At 39.8% G+C, this 22,733-nt stretch overlaps 2 protein-coding genes across 4 annotated transcripts in view; both read right to left on the bottom strand.

Moving 5' to 3' along the window:
• Window positions 1–16,017, bottom strand: part of wnk4a (WNK lysine deficient protein kinase 4a) — a 45,514-nt gene extending 29,497 nt beyond the window's left edge. For 2 of the 3 annotated variants that reach the window (XM_028568708.1, XM_028568710.1), the window contains exons 1-2: window positions 15,831–16,017; window positions 14,905–15,570 (exon numbers count right to left, since the gene is read on the bottom strand). In XM_028568708.1, coding sequence (XP_028424509.1) covers window positions 14,905–15,537 — 633 coding nt within the window. In that variant the 5' untranslated portion in view covers window positions 15,538–15,570; window positions 15,831–16,017. The remainder of the gene's footprint in view (window positions 1–14,904; window positions 15,571–15,830) is intronic. The other variant, XM_028568709.1, reaches the window with a different exon arrangement.
• A 983-nt stretch (window positions 16,018–17,000) lies between these two features.
• vps25 (vacuolar protein sorting 25 homolog) lies at window positions 17,001–22,182 on the bottom strand. The gene is made up of 6 exons (XM_028568037.1): window positions 22,064–22,182; window positions 20,118–20,263; window positions 18,990–19,043; window positions 18,775–18,863; window positions 18,053–18,128; window positions 17,001–17,838 (listed from the first exon to the last, which is right to left on the bottom strand). Exons 1-6 carry the CDS (start codon window positions 22,108–22,110, stop codon window positions 17,726–17,728), a joined length of 525 nt encoding a protein of 174 aa, XP_028423838.1. The 5' UTR covers window positions 22,111–22,182; the 3' UTR covers window positions 17,001–17,725.
• Window positions 22,183–22,733: the final 551 nt, after the last annotated feature.

The raw sequence follows: 22,733 nt of genomic DNA, 5'->3' as shown, positions 1-22,733 counted from the left end.
CATACTGTTGTCTGTTCCAGTTGGATGTTTTATTATTAGCTGCTGCCAGAAGGTGTGTGTGTGTGTGTGGTGAGTTGGGGGTCTGCAATAGCAGGGGTTGGAAATATTTGGGCTCTGTGCCACTAAGTGGAGTTACATAAGCAATGTTGATGGTAGAAGAGCCGCTGGTATTAAGAAGTCCCTGTCAGCGGCCCTATTATGACAACCAGAACATGAACACGACATTTCAGCCAACATTTGCACCAAACCCGGTGGTAACCACTCTGGCTTAATACGGGAATGAGTAGTTTGCACTGTCCTGTTGTTACTCTCGAAAGTCTGAGCAGAATTGTGGAACATCCAGTCAGTGTGGACCGACTGGTATCCGCAGGAATTTTGACTAAATACAGAGAAAAAAGTAGGGCAAGTGAAAAAATGGATTCACTCATAGCACTTATAGCCCTGAGGGATGTGTGTTAAGGGTTAGAAGCTGGGGTTTCAATGCAGCTTTTCATTTCCATGTCTTGAATCCTTGGATCTGCATTAAAAATGATGTTAAGTATAGTATCTAACCCGATAAAAACTCCAAAACCAAGTACGTTTTAGTCTGTCTCTTTATAGTACAAAAATCTGGTACAACAGGTCACAAATATGTCATAATAATAGTGATTTTCTTAAACAGCTAGGCACTATCGTTTTTATCTAATGTTACCAATACAGGAGTAAGTAATGCATTTGTTGGGAACTATTTTCAGCAGTGATCCGTGGATTAACAGACATTTGGTGCTCTGGTTAGTATTTATACAGTACGACAGCAGCAGGGCAGTGCATGTGGGATTAATTTAAAATAAACTACAGTGCACATGTTGTAATGAAGGCACATGTCACCCAGTGCAAAAGTATGGCTCATTTATGTGATTTTAATCGTTTTTAAAAATGAAGCTTTATGGCTCGTAGGAATAAGATAAATCAGACTTTTTCTACACGGGTAATACTTTTTAGTAGGATCAATTCACGGTTGGCTTTCAGGGGATTTGTTGACAGTAAGAAAACTAAAGAATAAATCCTTTAAAGCAACAACAAATTTTATTTAAATTTTTTATCATGAGGTTTCTGATTGTGTGGGGAAAAAAATATCAGATTTTCATCTATTTCAATGTGAGCTACCTTAATGTTTGCCATGTAACATACTGTAATATATAACTTTGTTTTCAAGCTATTTCTCTATTTGCTTGGTTTGTTATTGTTTTCATTTAATTTTAATTTTTCTTCTTTGTTATTTAGTTTTGTAATCAGATAGTGGTATTTAGTTAATTTTTTATTTATTTTCAGTATAGGTTATGAAATGTTTTAATATTGTCTGATTAAATGTTGTTTTGGACCACAGGAAGACTAGCTGGTCGTCTAGGCATCAGCTAATGGGGATCCTTATAATAAATACAAATACAAAATACCAAAGCACTTTTCCTCTTCGGTCCCCCCTACAGGTTGGAAGTGGAACTGTCTATTACCGCTGTCGTATGCCTCATTCGAACTAACAGATTCGCTACCCGATCTGGTAAACTTGCAAGGTGTGGTTATAGTCGATAGAGGGCCGTAAAGCGAATGCAGAAGTGCCGTTCACCCTGTTACGAGTTGATGAACCACTGAAACGATTTTGGAAACATTATTTTAAAGGTACAAAAGAATCTTTGGTGTTGCTTTAAGTCACGGAAAGGGCTCTGAAAAACTGTGATAGCCATTTATCACTATTTTCTGACATTTTATAGACTAAAAAATGAATCGGTCAATAGATAAAATACGATGAAGTAGTAGATCATATAAACAATAATTAGTTGTAGCTGCGGAGAAGCAGCCGGATATAATAGCTAGACATTGTGGGATCAAGGCTGACAGAGAATATGTTTAAAATATGCCAAAGCACAAGTCATACGTTTTTTGTGTAATTCCCGAAATAATCACATTCCTCTGGCATACTTTTCCATCTACCTTTTGACCTCTGTTTGAACCCTTTCAGAGACTAAATGGTAACCCATCCACTCTTCTTCCTGTCGTTAACTTATTATTATTAAAAGTGCTGTTAACAGGCCATAACTCCTGTGTTCCAGATGCTGACAGTAAGGAGCCCTGCAGACAAAGACCAGAGTCCAGAGAGTCCTTTTGATGATGGGAGAGGCAGGACATAACCTGCACCCCTTCGGAGGCGGTGGCGACTGGCTCACCAAGATCTGGAATTAAGGTCAAAGGCAAAGAGTGAAGAAAAAAAAACACTGTCTGACCTCATGCCTGACATACCCGTCTTGACTGACATACACTTTGTATAAACACGCACGTAGGCACTCACACTGGTACAGTGTTGCATTGAGATGTTTGCAGGTGAGAACTGAGGTGGCAGTGTGCTCCTTCCAAGGAAAACCTGACATGTTCTGTAAATGGAGCGGGCAGAGGGAGGTTAGCCATTAATCTCATCAGGATTGAGGACTCAGACCAGCCTCTGACTTGCTGCTCTCACACCAACAACCTGACCTGACTTGTGGCGCCCAGTTAATTACCTGCACTAATAAGAGAGACCTAGATGCAGGATTACACTATCTCTCGTGTATTTCAACAGGAAAAAAAAAGCAGCCTGTCGAGCAAATCTTTTCCATCTGGCTCTAGATACTTTTTCTAGATATGAATATATTTAATAGCCGGCCTGGAGTTAAAAGAAAATCTGATAACGCTATTACAGTTTGGCTGTTAGTATTTATTCATTTAGTTGACCACATTTTAACAGTTGAAACATCAATGTCAGTGTTCTCTGGTAGTCAAACTACTGCATGTAATGGAGAAACTGTTTCCAAATGACCTCCTTTGGCATATTTGTACTGCTACTTCTTGTTACTTGTTGAGGTCGATAAATACACATATATTGATATATGCAATAACCTTTATTGGCATATTTGCACAATTACAAGGTTGTCCTCTATAGTAGAGTATGAGCTGTCTCAGAAAGTATTGCATCACCTTGTTTGAGAAACTAAGGTTGATTTGTTTGAGAGCTGGGAGATCTTATATGTTTAGTGTGTTTACTGTGTTATTCTTAACATCTCTGAACCTGTCTGGTGTTTGCTTTTAGTGACTCACTAAAACCTCAGTTAACAGTCTTCTATAAACTGCTCTGCAGTTGTATTACTGTCATTTAAGACCTTTCTTCTTACATAATCCCCATGCCTTTCAAACTGAGAACTGTATTGCGCAATTACAGTCACTCGTAACTTTTTCCTTGCACGCTAACACCTCCATCCTTCACTGTATAAGCATTGTATCAATGTTTTGACATGGCAGCTTGTGATAATGGAAATGTCAGACGTATTCTACAGTTACTTATAGGTGTCCAATGAATTAAATTTTAAACTGCAATGGCTGAAATGTTAGCATATCAGTAAGTAAGACGTTGAGGAAATTACCCAGGCTGATCACACACACTATAATTCATCAATAATTCATAAGCAATGCCCCCTTTGCGACTTTAACACTCAACTTGGTGGTGGGTATGCAGTCTGAAGATCAGTTTGACCTGTGACACTTTTAAACTGACCTCAGGTCAAAGTTAAATGGAGACGAGAGGACATTTGTGCTTCAATCTGATCAAATAACCATGCAAGGGAAGGAAGATTTAAACTGCTAAAGGGGAATGTACATGGCCGGTTCTCTCAATGTAATGGCATTTGAAGAGAAGAGTGTGAATGGAACAAACACCCAGCGAACCACAGAAAGATCACAAGATGTCTGGAGGATACAGCTTTTAAGAGTTTTGTCCTCAAAAAACAGCAGTTATGGGTCGTGTATACTCGCATAGCTAGACCTTCCTCCACAGCGCTGCACAGGAGGGTCTGGCTAGTCCACACAGCATTCCGGGATGGGAGAAAAACGTAATCTTTTTTTATTGGCATTTCTTTAAACCAATCACAATTGTCTCTGGGCGGCGCTAAGCACCGGACGGAGCAACGGTGCCTCTGCAAAATAGCCTCTGGAAGGAACTTGTTTTGGTGGAACGTGTACGTTCAAAGGTTGTTTTAGTCGTGCAACAGAAAACTCAGATTGGACAGATAGTCTAGCTAGCTGTCTGGATTTAAGCTGCAGAGATCTGAGGAGCAGTTAACCATAGTCATCATAAATCCACCGGAGTTTAAAATGCCAACACCAAAGAAAGTGGAAGGTAACGGACATCCGGCCGAACTGAGGGACATCCCGCTGAATTTCCTGCGGCACCTGAACAATCCCGGAAATGAAATGTCGTCGATATAGAACATTGGTCGTCTTATCTTGGTTATGCACTCAGGCACAAATATGGCGACAAGCTTTCTTTAATGACCAAATTTTAAAACCATGTTTTATCATTGGTAGCAAAAAAAAAATCAGCAATTTGAATCACTAAAATCTAAAAATAGAGAAAGTTTCTGCAATTTGACCAGCTTCCCTGCTGCTTGTTAGTAACTTACTCTACTGTTATGACTGTGAAAAGCCTCGCAGCGGTGTGAGAATTCAATCTACAAGTAAAGTGTCACATGAGAGTTCTCCATAAATGAACAACATATATTTAGCTGTTCCTCTTCCTGCACTCCGAGGCAGTCTGTCATGTTTCGTCACAGTTACGTCTAGTGCATTTATAAAGAGTCAACGGGCCAGGCAACATCTGCATGCGCACATCTTTACAACCTTTCTTATCACTTACTGCTACTGAAATAATAATGTTCGACTGTAAATATTCAATTGTATATGAATTCACATCATTCTTCTAAAAAATTATTTATCTCGTTTTACTTTGTATTATGTTATTGGCCTCCTAAGAATGACCATTCTAGAGGTCATAACAGCCACGTTTTACATACTAAAAAAGGACATCAATCATATTTTATGATCTCAACATGAACCATAATGTTCCAACCGCTTCACAATTACCTTTATTAGTGCACAGATTTCATCTAATCATTGACGTTAGTGAATGGAACTCAAACTCCTAATATGATTATAAGAATGACCTCAGGCATAATTACTTTAAAATGTTTACGATAATTATTATCCATGCTACCGTTACTACAGACTACAGGCCTTAACAAGTTCATGACAATACAGATCTGACAAGTTTTAAAAGGAATATCCCTCCTGGGCAGAATGCGGAGATCTTCTGGTGCCAGTAACAATATTTGTACATGTTTTTATAGTTAATTTAAGTCTACTTGGGTGTTCGGTCAAAGAAGAAATGCAGAATACAAAGTACAAGAAGGTCTAGGCCAATGGTTTCCAAACTTTTGGTCTTCAAGATTGTTTAATTTCAATCATCAATCTAAAGGCCTGAAGAACTTTACCTATCCATTGGTTTTATTGTGGGATTATTATTCAGTTGCGAATACTTTATTGATTAGTTCTAAGCAATTAATACAAACTAGGTTTGGGTTGCCAGTTTGTGAAATAACAGTTTTATTTGGAAACTAGAAGAGCACTCGGAGAGCGCAGACCTCTCTCACAATGTCAATGCAATTGAAAAATAATTAATGTATCTGCCCCGTGATTAGAATTCACTCCAAAGTGTGGCCCATGTTACACCCTTCCACAAAGTTTCACAAAAATCAGGACAGTAGTTTTTTTTTTTCAGACAGACAAACAAGCTGAATCAAAAACATAACCGCCTTGGCAGAGGTAATAATGCGGTAATAAATGTTGATAAACCATCAATACATGCCTGCGGGTTTCTCACCTCAACAATGCTTGTTGTGGCCGGGTTGGCTCAGTGGGTAGAGCAGGCACACATATACTGAGAGGTTCATGCCTCGACGCAGAGGTCCAGGTTCGAATCTGACCTGTGACGATTTCCTGCGTTTCTCCCCCCACTCCCCTTTCTCACATAGCTGTCCTATCAAATAAAAGGCAGAAAAGCTAAAAAAAATAATCTTTAAAAAAAAAAAAAAAAAAAAAAAATAAAAAAACAGTGCTTGTTAGTCATTAATTAATATAAATAAAAAGTAGTCAAACCGGCCATTGGATGTTTTCTTGAAGGGTACAAATCAAGTGTCATGCTGGGATTAACATTAACCAAAGGGCAACCCAAAGGTTGTGCTTATAAATGAAAACCATCTCTCGCCCCCCCTAAAGTCTGTATCTTGACCTCCAGGTTGGGAGCCACTGGTCTGGACGTCACCAAAGCTGTCTCCGTTTGATCTGTCCTGATGCAGAAAGCTCCACACATCTGGTTCTCCAAGCAGGACAATTTATGCTCAGCTTTGTTGGGAACTACTATTTGACTGAGATATATGACCAGGAGAGCCTTAGAGCCAAAGCCTTTTGAGGTTTTACGTTATGACCCAAATCTCAGTAACAGCCAGCAAACAGAGAAGGTGCTTCCATCCTCAGGGCTGTTTTGTCCTTTTTGTTATTGCTTTTTATAAAGCTGATAAATATACTTGACATTCCAAATACCTTGAAAGAATTGAAAAATTCTTTTATTCACTTCATAATCATGTTCTGTATAGATGTTTTTGTGAAAGTCTTTCAAACTGAAATGAAACATGTTGAAACTATTTCTGGTAACTAGTTTATTTCCACTTTGCTGCAGGAGGGGTGCAGCTGCATAGTGTTACACTGACAAACAAGTATGTTATATCATGTGCCACTGGCAACCAGGACCGGATATAGTTTACGAAGTGATGGTATGTAAGCCGTGCCCTTGTCACAGGAAGGCAACATAATTAAAGATTTATGAATCCTCGACTGGCTGCTCACTCAAGAGTCAAAATTACTTTAGAAACCCACAGAGGTTGAAGATAAATGTGAACTAAGATTAACTGATGTTTTCTGTTGACTGAGAAAACACATAATGGTGTTTGTTGTATTGCAACTTGCTGGACCCCAAACAGGTTGAGCCCCTACTGTGCACCAATTCATCCCAGGACTCACATCGCAACCTAGAGCCCATTTACACCTCTGGCACCTCCGTCCTGCATGCTCTGACACACATGGTCGGTTCAGAAATGACCAGAGGTGACCCCGTGGGGCACTCTTTTCCCTTACCAACTATGGCCTCAGAGCCATAACAGCTTTTAAAACTTTAGGTCTTTGGTTTGTTTAGGAAGCAGTGTCTCTCCAGGGCCCAAACTGCAGGGTGACCACATGTTTTCCTCTAAAGGAACGGCTGTACAGTCACACACTGTCAATACTAAAAACACTGTGGAGAGAGGCGGTATTTACAAAGTGTACAGCTGATGTTTTCCCCCTATACAATGTACAATATTGGGCTGTCCATCTGCAGTAGACACTCGCGAGAGAAACCTGATGGTCATCAACTTGTCAATAAGTCAACTAGATGAATCAATAGACAGAAACAATTTTGATAACCAATTCATCATTTAAATTCTCAATTAAACAAACTGAAATATGGGGATTTGCGGTTTTTCTCTGTATTAAATCATTGTACTCAGAATATGTTTGGGTTTTTGGTTGTTGGTCAAACAATTCTGGTGAACATTTGTCACTATTTTCTGATCATTTGTGGACAGTTCAATCAATTGGCAGATTTAACGGGTATTGCAGCCCTAACATCAACCCTGAACAGTTGTCCTGGTGCATACTATGAGACAAGTCCAGCGACGTCAAAATGTGAGCTTTGGTGACCAAAGAAAAAGTCGGTCTGAAATGTGACATGTGACTGCTGCTACAATCAACGACGTGTCCAAACCATCTCATCACAATACTGCGAAGATGCAGTGACAGATGTGATATTGAAAGTGTGATTCTAAAATATTTATTTCCTAATTTATTGGTTTATTTAACGGACGGTGCACGTTAATAAAAGTAGCTATGAATGCGCCGGGGTAAGTTAACTAAAATGTAAAATAAATGTTATTGTAATATTTTTGATACGCATTGATAGACAGAGGGTTAGGAGCTAATCTGAGAGTCAAGGGCAAGTCCCAGTAAAGGAAAGTGACATAGGCATGGAGGACATAGACACATATTCAAGGAGTAAATATGACAGAGAAATATGTGATTACTGTAAACACAAAAGATTCTTCTAGAGTAGGGGTGAGTAACCTTGGGCACACGTGCCACCGTTGGCACATGCTGGCACACTAGCAATAAGTGTGCAAGAGAGTTTTTGGGAAATGTTCAATCCGAGGAGCACAGCCTGGTATTAACGGTAGTTTGATTTACTTTTTCCCCATCCGCATTCTGCAAAGACCCGCCTACTCTGACTCTGATTGACTAGTACTTGTTGCCTTCCTCAAAAAATGTGATGCAAAAGAAGAAGAAAAAAATAGCACTGCCTTAGCGACCTTGATAGATGATGGCAGGCTTAAGGCTGACAAGAAAAATTTTAAAAAATGGTATATTAAAAGGTTTCCACCCCCTGTTGTAGAGGAATAGATATTGATGTTATATTGAAAGGATAAGCCTGGTGTCAGAAATCAAGCTTGAAAAACAAGATGCAGAGCCAGTGATTGTGTAATATATGGGTCACCAGTACACGATTACTGGAAGCTGGAAAACTTTAAACAAATCTGGACCACTTGCTAAAATCTCTCACAGGAAATATCGATCCAGAGGGATCCCAAAAAAAAAAAAAGAAAAGAAAAAAAAGCAGCGACTCAGCATAGACAGAAGCTTTGCCAGGAGCAAACTTGTGTACGTAAGAGTACAATAGCTCAGTCATTACATCTGGAAGTTGGAGGAGAACCAGTTTATAATCTGTTTTTTTCCCCCTTAGTGTTCCCAGTTTGTGGCTGGCATAGTTACATGTAACTCCAGTTGAGAAGCTTTTTACTGCTGATGGATGAAAATACTAAGTTTTCTCATTATTATGACAAGCGGCAGATGAGGCTTATTATCATTTTCAGTCGCTAATATCTTTACATATTCTGGTATGATTTCAAAGAATATTCCGGATGTTTGCTGAGGTCTCACATAATGTAGAAAAACCAACAGAAAGTCAGCTTACTGTGTTTGTAGCCTGACTCACCTGGCTTATCTAAGATATTGTGTTTAGCTTTCTATTAATCAAATATTACAGATGCTATTGTAAACACATTATTGGATTAATATTTTCCAACTCTTAAAGTGAATAATAAGTAATCATACAAATGATACATTTTACAAATATTAAATCTTACTCATCTTATATGGACAGGCATTGCAGATAGCTATCGTTAAATATATTTTACTAAAGTAAATACACTACTAATAAGCTACGTATCATGGAAAAACATGTTATACTAAATTAAATACACCAAATAAACTAGCATTTAAGTTTGCAAGACTACAGGAATGGCCTTCAGCAACACTGATTCTTCAACTCTTTGACAACTGAAGGCTTCTAGGTGTAGTTCCCATAGTTAGTAGCATCCACAAATCTATTTTCTCAACCCTCTTATCCTTTTAAGGGCCACTGAGCAGGGCTGCAGCCTCCTCCAGCATGGTTTAGGTAAGAGGGTGGGCGAAGACATATATAAAAACACATTTCACGCTCACCTTCACACCTACAAGCAAGTTTAGTTTCCAACAGAAACGTACAAAACACTAAACAGCCCCAGCCACCCCAATAAATGAGTGGACATTTAGTACAGTACATGTTTTATGGGTGACACAGTCAGGACTGAGCAGAGCTAAAGCAAACAAACAAACAGGCCTCACGTCAAAGTGACGTGCTGCCATTTGTAAATGTAGGCTATCATCGAGGACTTCTCCTCAGAGAACATTGGCAGGCCCTGATAAGCTGGAAACCTGCTGCAGCGTGGGCCCCGTGAGGAAAGACACTGTTGATGTTGGCCACAGTCAAACTGATAGGAAGCCCAAAGCTTGGGTTGTGTCACTGAACACTAGCCACATTCAGATAAAGGTTACATAGCCAGGCTTGTATGAGGCCCAAGCAAGCATGAGTAGAGAGGCAACAGAAACTAGATGTATGCTTTGTTGTTTAAGCTCATAACTTGCACCTCAACGCAAGACGTTTATAAGATTTTACAGCTTTAAATTAACCCGGTGCCATTATGCGAGCTTTAAAACTTTAAGCTCAAACGTAAACAGTGCAGCTTCCAGCTCTTTTTAACCAGTAAGCCCACTTTAACTACAGTATTTGTTCCAACTTTTATCCAGCAGGGGTGATGCAAATCTTCCACCATCATAACTCCTCCTCCTTCCTTCTGTCATTAGGTAACTCGGTTTCCTTAAGACTTTTAAACACACTAGAGTCGAGCTGAAACTAATGATTCTTATTATTATTATTATAGATTAATATGTTGATTTTTTGGTTTGATTCGATTGTTTAGTCTATAAAAACCTTTCAAAGCCCAAGGGGACTCCTTCAAATCGCTTCTTTTGTCCGTCTAACAATCGGATATTTACAACAACACAACAAATACTCAAATTTAAGAAGCTGGAACCAGTGAATGTTTAACATTTTTGCTTAATAAGTAACAGAAACAATTATCCAAAGCTATTTGAGGCCTTATAGACCCCACAGGCTAATAACACACTGGCCGTGACTATAAAACTAGGAAATGCACAAATTCTTTACATTTGAGAAGGTGGAATCAGTGAATGTAGTCGTCAAAGTGCTGAAACAGAACGACGACAAGGGTTGGGAATTAGTTCCTTCATTAATAGTGCAGACGGTAAAAACATGAGACTGGTATTAATCTTCTCATCAAACTCTTAACAAGAAAGCAAATAAGCACTGTATATTTTACAAAATGTCAAACTATTCCTTGAAATGATGTCAAAACACAAGCAGCCAAGCCAGAACTATACTTTCAAAGTGGCTACATTGTTATTTAAATGAGGAACTACTGTATTTGAATAACAAGGTCACAAATCTTTCGATGCTCAAGACACATTTCAGTTAGTACCAAACAGTACTGAGGTTCACCAATGACAACAATGAAAATTACCTGCTGTTGCCTCTAGTTGCACATTCAGCATTATAATTAAACTGATACTGTATGCTAGACTTGATTCTGCAGCGATCTAGCATTAGGCATGGCCCTCATAAACACAGATAGTGCTGTAAATACAGGTGGCCGTGCCGCTGTGGTGGTGGAAGTAGAGCATGGTTAATGAATGTGTGTTGGTTTGGGTTTAAAAATGAAACAGGAGAGTATAAAAGTGTCTGCTGCAGACTGGAGGCTGAACTAGCTGGGAGCTGCCCTTGAATAAGTTCAGGTATTGCGCAACAAAAGGCCTTTAGGGGCTCACCAAAAAGGACATGTGCAACAGTGCACTCATTCCTATCAGTTACTAAGTAGCTCACTGTGTAGTTACTTGTATGCTGGATAGAAGTTTAACGCTCATGATTTCATATGTGTTGCAGTTTTGTGCGGGCAGCAATAACAATGACATACAGTAGCAATTGCAGTAGGTTGTGAACTCTTTCAGCCTCAGTGTAGATCGAATGAAAGCAGGAGGAGACCATACAATAGCTCATCCATTTTTGATCACCTCTACATTTCCATCAAAGCCAAGTTTATGTTGCCTATATGGCACCTGAGTCCCCTGTGAGCCTGTGGGGGAAGGTTTGCTAGGTAGCTACCACCTGGGAAGGTTTCTTTGTGCCTTGCTTCTTTTAGAAACAGCTCTAAATTGACAGGGAACATGTCTTTAAAGCTCTAAAGTTCTTAATAAAGTTATTTCACAACAGATTCCACAAGAGTTTCTTAATTACTGTGAAATGTGTGATAAAATCGGCTTGATAATCAGACTGAATTGCAATTTTATTTTACTTTATTATTCGATTTATCTATCTGTATTGACGAAAAATTGGAGATGTGGGTTGCGACTAACTGATTAGAATACATTTTCTTACACAACAAGGCACGGGAAGGCAGCAACAGTAACAACATCAAAGGAAAACTAGAAAACTTCACTAGAACCTTACAGAATGTAATTAATATAATATTATTCATACAAGGCATACTTGCAGTACATTGTGAAATACATGTTTTTTTTTTTTTTATTTGGACTGTGTAACATGGTTAACATCAGATAATCAAAATGTGTAAGGTATGGCAACCAAAAGAATCAGCTCTCAAGTAGGGCTGCAACTAACGGTTATTTTCATTTTCTCAATTAATCAATTAGTTGTTTGGTTTATAAAATGTAATAAAAAGGGTGAAAAATGTCGATCAATGTTTTCTAAAGCCTGAGATAACGCCTAAAATCTGTCAGTTGTTCTTTTTAATTGGAACACTGTTTCGGAATTAACTCATACATACTGTCTGTACTGTCATTTCTTGTGTTTTTATCATATATCACTATATAAGCTGGTGCTGGTATATGTGTCAAAAACTAACATTTGCTGAGAAATTGATAGCACTCAGTCTATTATCATTTTATCAGAGTATAACAATATGTGTGCGTGTTAGTGGCAATATAAATATATGCATACATCAACAAAACGCTGGTAGGAATAGGTGAGGGATACGAGAATAAAATTGAAAAGTACCTGCACCCTTTATTTAGTGTATATCAGCGAAGTTTAAACCCAAGACTGGTCTTATGTTATGAGATAGATAGATAGATAGATAGATAGATAGATAGATAGATAGATAGATAGATAGATAGATAGATAGATAGATAGATAGATAGATAGATAGATAGATAGATAGATAGATAGAGATGTTTAAAGGAGCTCTGATTAGTTTTCTCTTGTAATATAGTCTTGATATTAGTTGGCAGAGGTTATGATGTGAGTCTTGTATTTTAAACTGGCGTGGGCAGAACATTGGTGTTGCAAGTCATGAAAGAATATAAATGTATTATTTACTTTTTGTTTTGCTGGCAGAAAAGGTTACTGTGGACACCGCCCAGACAGACCTGTGTTTACTGTAACAAAACTAACAATATACTGCACACCGGAGAACACCTTTGAGTGTCTCAGTAAAAACTACGACTAATTGAATATAAGTGGGAATCAGGTAAAGCAGAGCATTGTTTGAAGCCCCTCTCACATTCTCAACAGCTGAACTTAACTTAACTGCCTCCAGATTACAGCTCAGGCTCTGTAACACATAGTTAAAAACAGCTTAAGGCATTTCCACCTGACTTGTAATGACGCACCTTCAACTGCTACTCCATCAACATTACAGAGGTGATTGTGTTTAGCCACCAACAGCAAGCTTTTGTGTTCAGTTAAACATTCAGTTGCACATGGGGAGGACGGGGTGGTGAAAAGCGGCTGCGGCTGAGCCTGTGTCTTTGAGGTTAACTTATCACAACAGTATCCATAATAACAATGGCCACCTTTAAGCTTATTAGGAGCGATTAAGGAGCTTAACTGGGCTCATGTCTTCAGTAAAGAGATGAAATGGCATGCTTGTTTCCAATATGGCCCACGGCCAAAGAACCGCAACACAATGTGTTGCACTTTCCACTCCACAAAAGTTAAAAGCAAAAGGGAATGCTTTGGAAGTCACACCACAAATACTGACGGACCACCGCTTGTGTTTGACTTAAAAAGGGTGTGAAACAGTTGTAATAGTGCAGGAAAAAGGACATCTGTGCTTCTCAAAGTTTCTACCTTCCTCAAACAACAAGACACCTGTTTTGTGAACTGACAGGTGGGATCTTGAAACAGAAGTCCCAACCTGCTGGTGTTGGAGCTTGAGCCCCGGGGGCAGATTGACTTTGCCCTGTGTAACGCAACGCACGCAAGACAAAGAATACCTCTGTGCATCGTTTATATTGAGCAGCGAGAGAAGGTTCTTTAAATGTCTTAGAACAACTTCCAATAGCTTTACGATTGGACTGGTCAGAATAAAAGTGATTGTTGACAGTGGGTATGTAGTCCAATATCAGTGGCAAAGAGTTTAACATCACACATCGCACATCTTCGCACCTAAGAAGACTCTTGTGAGTGCCAGATACCGATACCAATGCACGTCACACACAACAGCAAATGTACCGTGGACTTAAATCTTTAAATCCGGCACTGTGCTATCAAACCATGTAAGCAAGAAGAGTGGCAGCTGCTCCCCATGCTGTTTGGTGCCTGCATGCCAAACACTGTGGCATAAGACAAACTTACTGACCCCTCTATGTGTTTTCATCAGACTGGACAGGCAGAAATAGTGTGTGTGAAACTGCGATTGCTCTGTTTTACTTGTGATGTTTACATGCTACACGTGAGCCAGACATTAGAGGTCTCAGATCTCTTAGTCTTGCTTCACAGGAAGGGAACGTTTCAAAGCCCAAATGGAACTATTATCACACACAAATACCGACGGCAGATCATCAGAGCTGAATATAAATTATCTATTGACTCTCGGCTCTTTCTAGTTTTGGGCGAGAGCCGTCCACAGAGCTGGCCTTGGTGTCACTGGTTGTTCAATAAAAAACAGAGATTAAGAGGGGATCATGGCAGGCGGCGTGGTTCAGTTGGAGCTGACTGCTGACAGGATGGGTTGCCATGGATGGGCCTGACACAGCCCAGCTCAAGGTCAACAAGGAATAATAATCATTAGATTAGCTGCTTCACATCAACTCTGGTGACCTGAGGCTGAGGGGGTGGTGAGGGGGTGGGGGAGATTAGAGCTGAGTGGGGTAGAACAGCAGGGAAAGTATCAGCCTCTGTACTCAAGGTTTGTTGCTTAGTGAGAGAAAGGAAGATATGCTGCAGTGTGTCCAGCATAAACTCTGGCTGAAAACCAGTGCAATCAGGTGTACAACAATGGAATTCTTTTTTGACTGTTTAAACAAATTAAACCCTGATTTATCATGTTATCAATTATTTCATCAGCAACCATCCAGATATTCAAATAGCAGATACAAATCCATTATTATCATTTAAACAACATTAAATGTGTGCTGATGAACTCCTGAATGCACCTTTACATCCCGAATTGGCAACTTTACAGTTTTGATCTACAGTGAAATAGAAAAAAAAAGAAGCCATCCTACCTGTAGCTCACACCATGCAACCTCCACTGTTGTCTCTGTGTCCAGTCCTTTATAGACCGTCTTGAAAGATCCCCTTCCGATCTCTATGTTGAATTTAAGGTATCTTCCATCAGGCGAGGTTGCCACCGCTTTGGTCTCCACGTCCTCTTTCTCTTCCTGCTCCTGCTGCCACTGACTATCAGACGTGATGCGGGACAAAGTTTTGTGTGGTTTGTTTTGAAGTTCATTGTCAGACTCTGAGCTGGCGTCCTGAGCAATGGATCTCGGTACGGGATCCCAGTTCCCTGTGAGAGATCCGGCGTCGGGCTCCTGGCTGCTGGGGGGCGTGTTGGAGCTGGTGCCCGGGCTGGAAACAGGGGAAGGCGACGGCGGAGAGTCGATTTTTTCATCTTCTGCTCTGGACTCGGTCAGTGTTGGGATATTCTCAGCTGACCAGGACAAGGCTTTGGAAAGAACGCCGCTGTATAGCGGCGAATCAATGTCCATGCTAATCTTTTGCAGCCCATAAGAGTTTCTTCGTGCGCCCAAACCGTGCGTCCTCAGCACGGATGGGACCCGGTATAAGCAGTCGTCAGTCATATCCACAGAGAGGCCTGGGAAACCGCGTGGTATCTCAACCTGTGCATGTGACATTGTAGCAGGTTCAACGCCTGTTTGATTTGGAGCCTAAATTTGGAGATGGCATTAGGACAATAGAGTACCATTACATTAAGTTCCAAGTTACTTTTCCATGATGTCAGTGACTTTAAACAAAGGCTGACCACAAAATAACAGGTCTGGTAACATGACCAAACACGACAAGATTAAACACACCTCTGAATTTCTATGAGCCTACCTGTAGCTCTAGTCAACCGTAGAAATATTGTATATATCTCTAAGTAGCCTTAACAAAAAACAGAAAAGTAAGAGACATGTAGGTTACTTACTCATCACAGCCACTGCGTAAAACAGTTCACATAAACGCATAGTTTTCAAATAACCCGAGTTGTCCTCTTCTCTTTGCAAGGTCCTCAGCCATAACCTCCGGTGAAAGGACAGCGCTGCCTATATCAACAGAGCTCCGGAGGGCTGTGCGTCTTGTGCGCTGCCAGTGCGCTACTAACTCCGCCCCTCGCAGCTTTGACGCGCTATCCAGAGGGAGTACAGTAGGATTGGAGTAGTGTTTGCAAACTAGTACTCTTTAAAACCCCCAACATGACAGTAGGTTTTCTTTTCATCTTATGCGTAATTGGTGTCCAAAAAGAAGTGCAATATCTTTAGAATCTAAATTTGGGACGTTTTGTGAGTTGAATAAGATGTGAAAGAAGGGCAGTGTTTCAGAGGATCTATAATCTTTTGTTTCTACTTTTCCTTGTATTGATTAATTGGCATAGTGATTCCACTGTTAACCTCACACTGTGCGCAGTAAGCGGCAGGACTCTGCCTCTTTTAATGAGTCCCTCATCGACTTACATATCTTCTTTAGTTTCTTTGAATGAACATACAACCGATGAGTCATTTTACTACAGGCTTCTCTCGGTCTGTCCTCGCTTGATTAACCTGAATGAGAGAGATATGCAGCGCAGGAGGGGATGGGGTTGAACGTGCAGCGTGGGAACCTAACCTGCAGGGGGAGCCACACCACGGAGAGAGGTTACTGCTGCTGAAACGGGACACCTTTATCAGCCAAGGCCACACTTGGCCCACCTGTCCCACAAGTGCACACACACACACACACACACACACACACACACACACACACACACACACACACACACACACACACACACACACACACACACACACACACACACACACACACACACACACACACACACACACACACACACACACACACACACACACACACACACACACACACACACACTGGCTGTTATCGGAAACACACAGAATTCCCTAGAGCTGTATCATGCCCACAGGCAGGAACACACGCAACACATGATGCGAGTGGGACCATCCATTCAGTACAGCTGCAGGCACAAAGTAGAGCTTAACATCTCCATCAGTGTGGTGCAACTCTGCACGTCTGGTTAACGTCATCATTCATGTTTTACACAAGATCTCAAGACATTTTAGAGAAACAAAAAGGAAGCACATTTAGCAAACTTCTAATTTATTTTCCTACAGGATATGAAAAAAAGAAAGTTGAATAAAGACAGAGAGTATAACAGGAGTGTCACAGTAGCTACTGCACAATAATAGGATGACAGCAATCTGTACATGAAGTCCACTATTATTACACTCAGATGAGTCGAGCCAGGACTGGTGGTCTGAGTCTCTGTGTTGCTTCCCCTACTGAAAGCATTTATTCTGAAAACAAAAAGTCCCCCTGGTGTTGCATTCTGGGAATTTCTTTGGGATGTCTGTTTGAAACAGAGGAGCAACAGCAGAGCAAAAGGTCCAGAGCTAATTATACAGAGGAAATTTGTTAACAGGGATAAAACTAGTCGTATTTACAATGTAAAAAGTGTAAAGTTACAGCTGGTGGGGAGACATTTTCCCTAGGAGTATTCAGACATGATAGTACTTAGTCCCCTGAAAGGCCCATTGCATGTTTATATGGCAACAAATGTTACCTGTGACTACTTTAAACACAGTGTCACCTCAAATGCTCTTTTCTCCCAAACACCTAGAAATTATATTGGTTCTCTTCCAATAAGAAAAGGTTTTGAACGAACCAAAAGGCAACAACAATTGCAGGACCGGCATCCTCTGTGCTGGGCATTGAGGTGTAAAGCCTTAAATAGCTAAATGTTAAAATTTGCCTGTGAGGTACAGTATGAGGGCTCCCAGACAGAGTGTGTGTGATTCCAGCACCGTTTCAGAAGAATTTGACCCCTTTTCCATCATCCATGGTAATGATCTCTGCTTTGCCGTCGGTTTGTAAAGCCTGCAACGAGCGCAGCAGCATCCACTCTTCTAAACCGTGGAACTCTGGAGAAACAGATGATACGGATATTGTCAGATGCTGCAATAAGAGTAATGAACTATTTATACAGCCAAACAAAGTGATAAGGTGCTTAAAATGAGAAACACATGACTGAATCATTTCAGGGTAGAAAAATGATATAAAAGATAACATATGCTTTCTCTACCTGATTACATTTAATCATGCCGATTCATCTTAACATTTTAAATGGGGCCATACCTTCACCTTCTGTGTCGTCCCCATTGGACAACTCATAAAGTGTAAACACAGAGTTAACCATCCCGTTTTTGGAAACCTGAAGTGATAGAGAACAGAATAATGGTCACTCTGAGAAAATCTGAATTAATAACAACTGTTTTCCTCTCACATTCGAGGACAGAGCTAGGACAGTGTTTTTTTCTTTTCTTTTGTGGACATTGAGAAGATGCCAAAATCCACTGACTGCCTCCTAAGACATTTATGACTGTGTTGTGTCTCTGAAAACTGACTGTATAATGTATGATTGCACATGATAGGAAATAAAAAAATCCTGATTACAGAAACTCGTCTCTCATTTATAGGACATTTAAGAAATCAGGTTATTGCAGAAAGCCGACTGTAACCCAGAGTGGTGTAATTGCGACATGTAGCATTTTATAAAATTCTAAAGCTCGCCGGTTAGCTCAGTTGGAAGAGCGGGCGCACATACATAGAGGTTTGTTCTTCGACGCAGAATGTCCAGGGCTCGAGTCCGACCTGAGACGGTTTCCTGCATGTCCCCCCCTCTCCCCTTTCATATCTCAGCTTTCCGATCAAATAAAGGCAGAAATGCCCGAAAATAAATAAATAATAAATAAAATTCTAAAGCAGTAGCGGCAACATTTAAGCAGGGACAGGTCGCCATTGCTAAATGTATATAGCAGAAACACTATACAGTATGTGTCTTAAGTGTGATGACTCACCCACTGGTATATTAACTTTCCCCATTCCTCCGGTCGTCTCCACATGACTAAACACCGAGACTTGTTTTTGTCCAACCAGTCAAGGTTCCCTGAGGTCAGACGACACAATGATAACAACAAATGTTTATTACTGCTGAAATGAATTTGAGACAATGACATATACTGTATATTCTTAATCTCAACACTGAGATCTCAACATCTACAACAAAATGTACCTTTTTTCCGCAATTCCTCAAACACAATTTGAATTGCTTCCATTGACAGTTTTCCTGGAATACAGTTAAGGGCAAACCAAAAGGAACAAATGTATAGGAGTACAATCAATGTCTTGAAGCTAGTTTGAAACGTCTCATTTTGCTCTCAGAGCATAAATGGGCAAATTAAAGCTTTAGTGCGTAACTATTTGCCATTACATTCAAGCCATGCCAAATGAGTTGCTACAAAGCTAATTATGACTATCAGCTCCAGACAACTCTCTCTGTATTTCTCAGTATGGCTGTGTTCAGAAGATTGCTTGTGTCATGTGGACACGCCTACAGTTTTGTTGTCATTACTTAGAATTCCTCATGGGGAGCGGCAGAAACTATGCACTATAGCTTTAAGAAAATACATAACTTTCTTCAAAAAGCACTCTGCCAATTTAGCATTGTGGCCCTATAACACTGTAACTTACAATGGAAAGTTTTTTTTTTTTTTTTTTTTTTAAAAAGGTTAAAAATCGATGCAGAATAACCAGAGATATACTTGCTTTTAATGCACACATTCTGCTTCCTTGTCAAAACCTGCAGCCTACATTACCCACAATGCAACTTGAACAAGATTCAGATGTGTTATGCTGGTAGCAGATCATGTAGCCTCGAGATGCTAGCCTCAAGCAGAGATGAGTAGCGGGCTACAGGGGTCAGATAAGCTCACTTCTTTCTAACTCCACACCGCCCAGATTTTTCCCCCTTAGACAATGATGTGTGAAATCTGAGGAGTTCCCCTTTAACTCCAGTAACACCAGGAACACTGACTTATGGGGGTAAGATAGGTTCAGCGACGACGATATGAGAAACTTATATTCACCAAAATAAAGAAAAGAACCTCAAAGTAAAGCGACTAATTCAACACGGGCCACTTCAGCTGAGTGGAGAGCAGCTACTGAGGTGGCATTGTACTAAAAAAACATTTAAAACCATCCCTGAATTTAATTCAATACCAATACCCAATGGTTAAAGTGTAATTGTATGTCCCAATGAAGGAGACCTCCTATAAACCCTTGACTAGCAATCCATGTTAATCCTGCAAACATGAAACTGGTATTTTAGGATCTTGGATCCACAGGTGGACTGTTAGGATACGTTCTATCTTCTTGTTGTTGAACACGGGGCTTTCCTGAGCCTCCATGACATCCAGGGTGTAGAGCTTGTGATGCCGGCAATAAGACAGAGCCAGGGAACACCATGCCGCCAGCTGTTTCTGTCTTGTTTCAACATTGGGCTGTAGCCTGTCCACAAAGAGATGAGCAAAAGATGTCACCACAAGGTAAACAGTAAACCAACGGCAAAGCACACACGAAACAAGATACAATCTATTTTGTAAAGTTCCCTAAAAATATAGCCTATATATTTAACCTGACAGAGAAGCTTTCATCTTGTGTGTTAGGCTTTACTGTGAGAGCTTGTTCACGTTATATGCTATTTATAGTTTATTTGACTTTTTTTATTCTTTCTGCATGTCTCTGTGTGTTTTGTGAATATCTGGATCCATATACACACACACACACACATATATATATATATATATATATATATATATATATATATATATATATATATATATATATATATATATATATATATATATATACACATATACACATACATATATACAATTAACTATTTTTTTACTTTTGGTTTGGTGTCTTAATGTTAAAATCTTAATTGTATGGCATACAATGATATTTCTGACAATAGTGTGCTTCCTGTTTTGTCCAGCAGTTTGTGGAAGGCCTATATTCCTGTTGCACAGAACCAGGTCCATTTGGTGTGGAAGAACCTGCCTGGCCCGCACAGAGCCCTGGCCCTTAACCTTTGGGATGAACTGAAACACAGACTGTGAGCCAGACCTAATCACCCAACATCAGCACTGGACCTCAATAACGCTGTCGTTGCCGAATGGGAGCAACTCCCTGCCTGGTGGAAAACCTTCCCAAAAGAGTGGAGGCTGTTACAGAAGATTAACACCAATGGTTTATTACATTTGGGAAGGAGATGTTCAATAATCACCACGTCATGCTTGAGCCCTGCTAATCTATTTTATGATAATTTACACAGAATAATCAGCATTTCTGAAGAAAAGTGACCATATAACAATAAAGTCAACAACACACTTTAAAGATAATTTTTTTGGGCTTTTCCGCCTTTATTTGACAGGACAGCTAGGTGAGAAAGGGGATAGAGAGGGGGAAGACATGCAGGACATTTTCACAGGTCGGATTCGAAGAGTGGACCTCTGCGTAGCGGCATAAACCTCTAATTATATGTGCGCCTTCTCTACCCACTGATTCAACCCGGCCACAACAACACACTTTAAAACATTGGCAGTGATTTAATTTCGTTTTACAGGAATTTCCGCACTGAGGGTTTTGGTAGATGTTTTTTTCTCGAGTCACCCTGGACGATGTGCTACAGGAAAAAGACTGATGTGCTGACCAAATACTGTCAGCTGAGATGTCAGTGCTTTACGGACACATCTATACACTACTGCTATCTTAATACTCAGCGGTCGGTATTCTTCTTAGCAAAATGTATGACGCCATTTATAGCTGTAAGGTCACACATTCTAGTAACAGCTATTAAAATATAGCGTGTTATACATACCAAACCACTGTTAATCAGGTCACAGAATCTGATGGGTAACAAACACAATTGGCTGTAACACTGTTCAATAGTTGGTGGGCATGTAAATTGAAGCAGTGTTGGCTGTCAGCTAACAGCTAAATTCATTCTCCGAACTTGCGCACACCAGCGTTAATTAACCAGATGTTGATGTTTATGAATATTCATATGCAGTGGGGGCTTAACGAGTCGACAAGTGGAGCGGTTACATACACGTTAGAAAGCCAGTATAGGTGCAAAATAAATCCACTTCCCTAGCAATGTGTTTCGTGTAGCCAGGTAGCGCCGGCTAACATGGTGTTAGCTCTCAAAACAACACACTTCGATTCAATATCAAATAAACAATAGAGGCTAATAAGCAGAGTTGATACATGTTTTAAATGTGGTTCAGAAAAAACTTGACTCACGTAAAAAACGGTGGGAAATTGTATTGCCAGGGCCACTCAAAACTCATTGCAGTTGATGCGGTGTTCACAGCTGACAGCTTCCGGAAGCACGTCCCACCTCTCAAATGGTTCCGACTAACTACACAGATTTACCAAAGACTTTACAAAATAAATTACATGTGAATACAAATATATTAATAATACATAAATAACATTAATATATACACAAAATACATCTCAAAATATGTTAAAAAAATAAATGGATAAATCATAAAACTTAAAACTATAATAGAAGTAGTTATATGAATAACATGAATTGCCAATGATGGGGGGTAACTAAGTATATCCACTCAAGTACAGTACTTTTGGAGGAGATTGTGTTTCACTTGAATATCAAATGTAAGGTTTTAGTTTAAGGTTATCATTCAGACCCAGAGTGTAAAAAGTAACAAAACGTCAGACAAAACATAAAACCATCAAGCATGTATATAAATATTTTTTAATCCATTGCATAAAAGCTTGAGTACACTAAAATATCCGATTATGTTCATATAAAGTGCAGAGCACAAAGTAGAAACAAAATATTAAACAGGCTAGTAAACTGTAAATAATGTAAATATGATATGATAATATATCATTACCGTTTTATGGTACTCAATACTATCACCACTATAAAAAGTAACCTAACTGT

This window comes from Perca flavescens, chromosome 21, assembly GCF_004354835.1.
Source record: "Perca flavescens isolate YP-PL-M2 chromosome 21, PFLA_1.0, whole genome shotgun sequence".
Lineage (NCBI taxonomy): Eukaryota > Metazoa > Chordata > Actinopteri > Perciformes > Percidae > Perca > Perca flavescens.
Note: the sequence above shows the minus strand (reverse complement) of the source record. Positions and strands in the feature narration are given on the sequence as shown.

Excerpts from the sequence above, each read along its gene's own strand:
- vps25 (XM_028568037.1), bottom strand. The coding sequence starts at position 22,110 with ATGAGTTTTGAGTGGCCCTGGCAATACAATTTCCCACCGTTTTTTAC. Across the intron at positions 19,044-20,117 it reads CAACAACAAGAAGATAGAAC|GAAAACTGTCAATGGAAGCA; the intron begins GTATCCTAACAG and ends ACTGTATTCCAG. Across the intron at positions 18,129-18,774 it reads GAAAGTTAATATACCAGTGG|GTTTCCAAAAACGGGATGGT; the intron begins GTGAGTCATCAC and ends CTATCACTTCAG.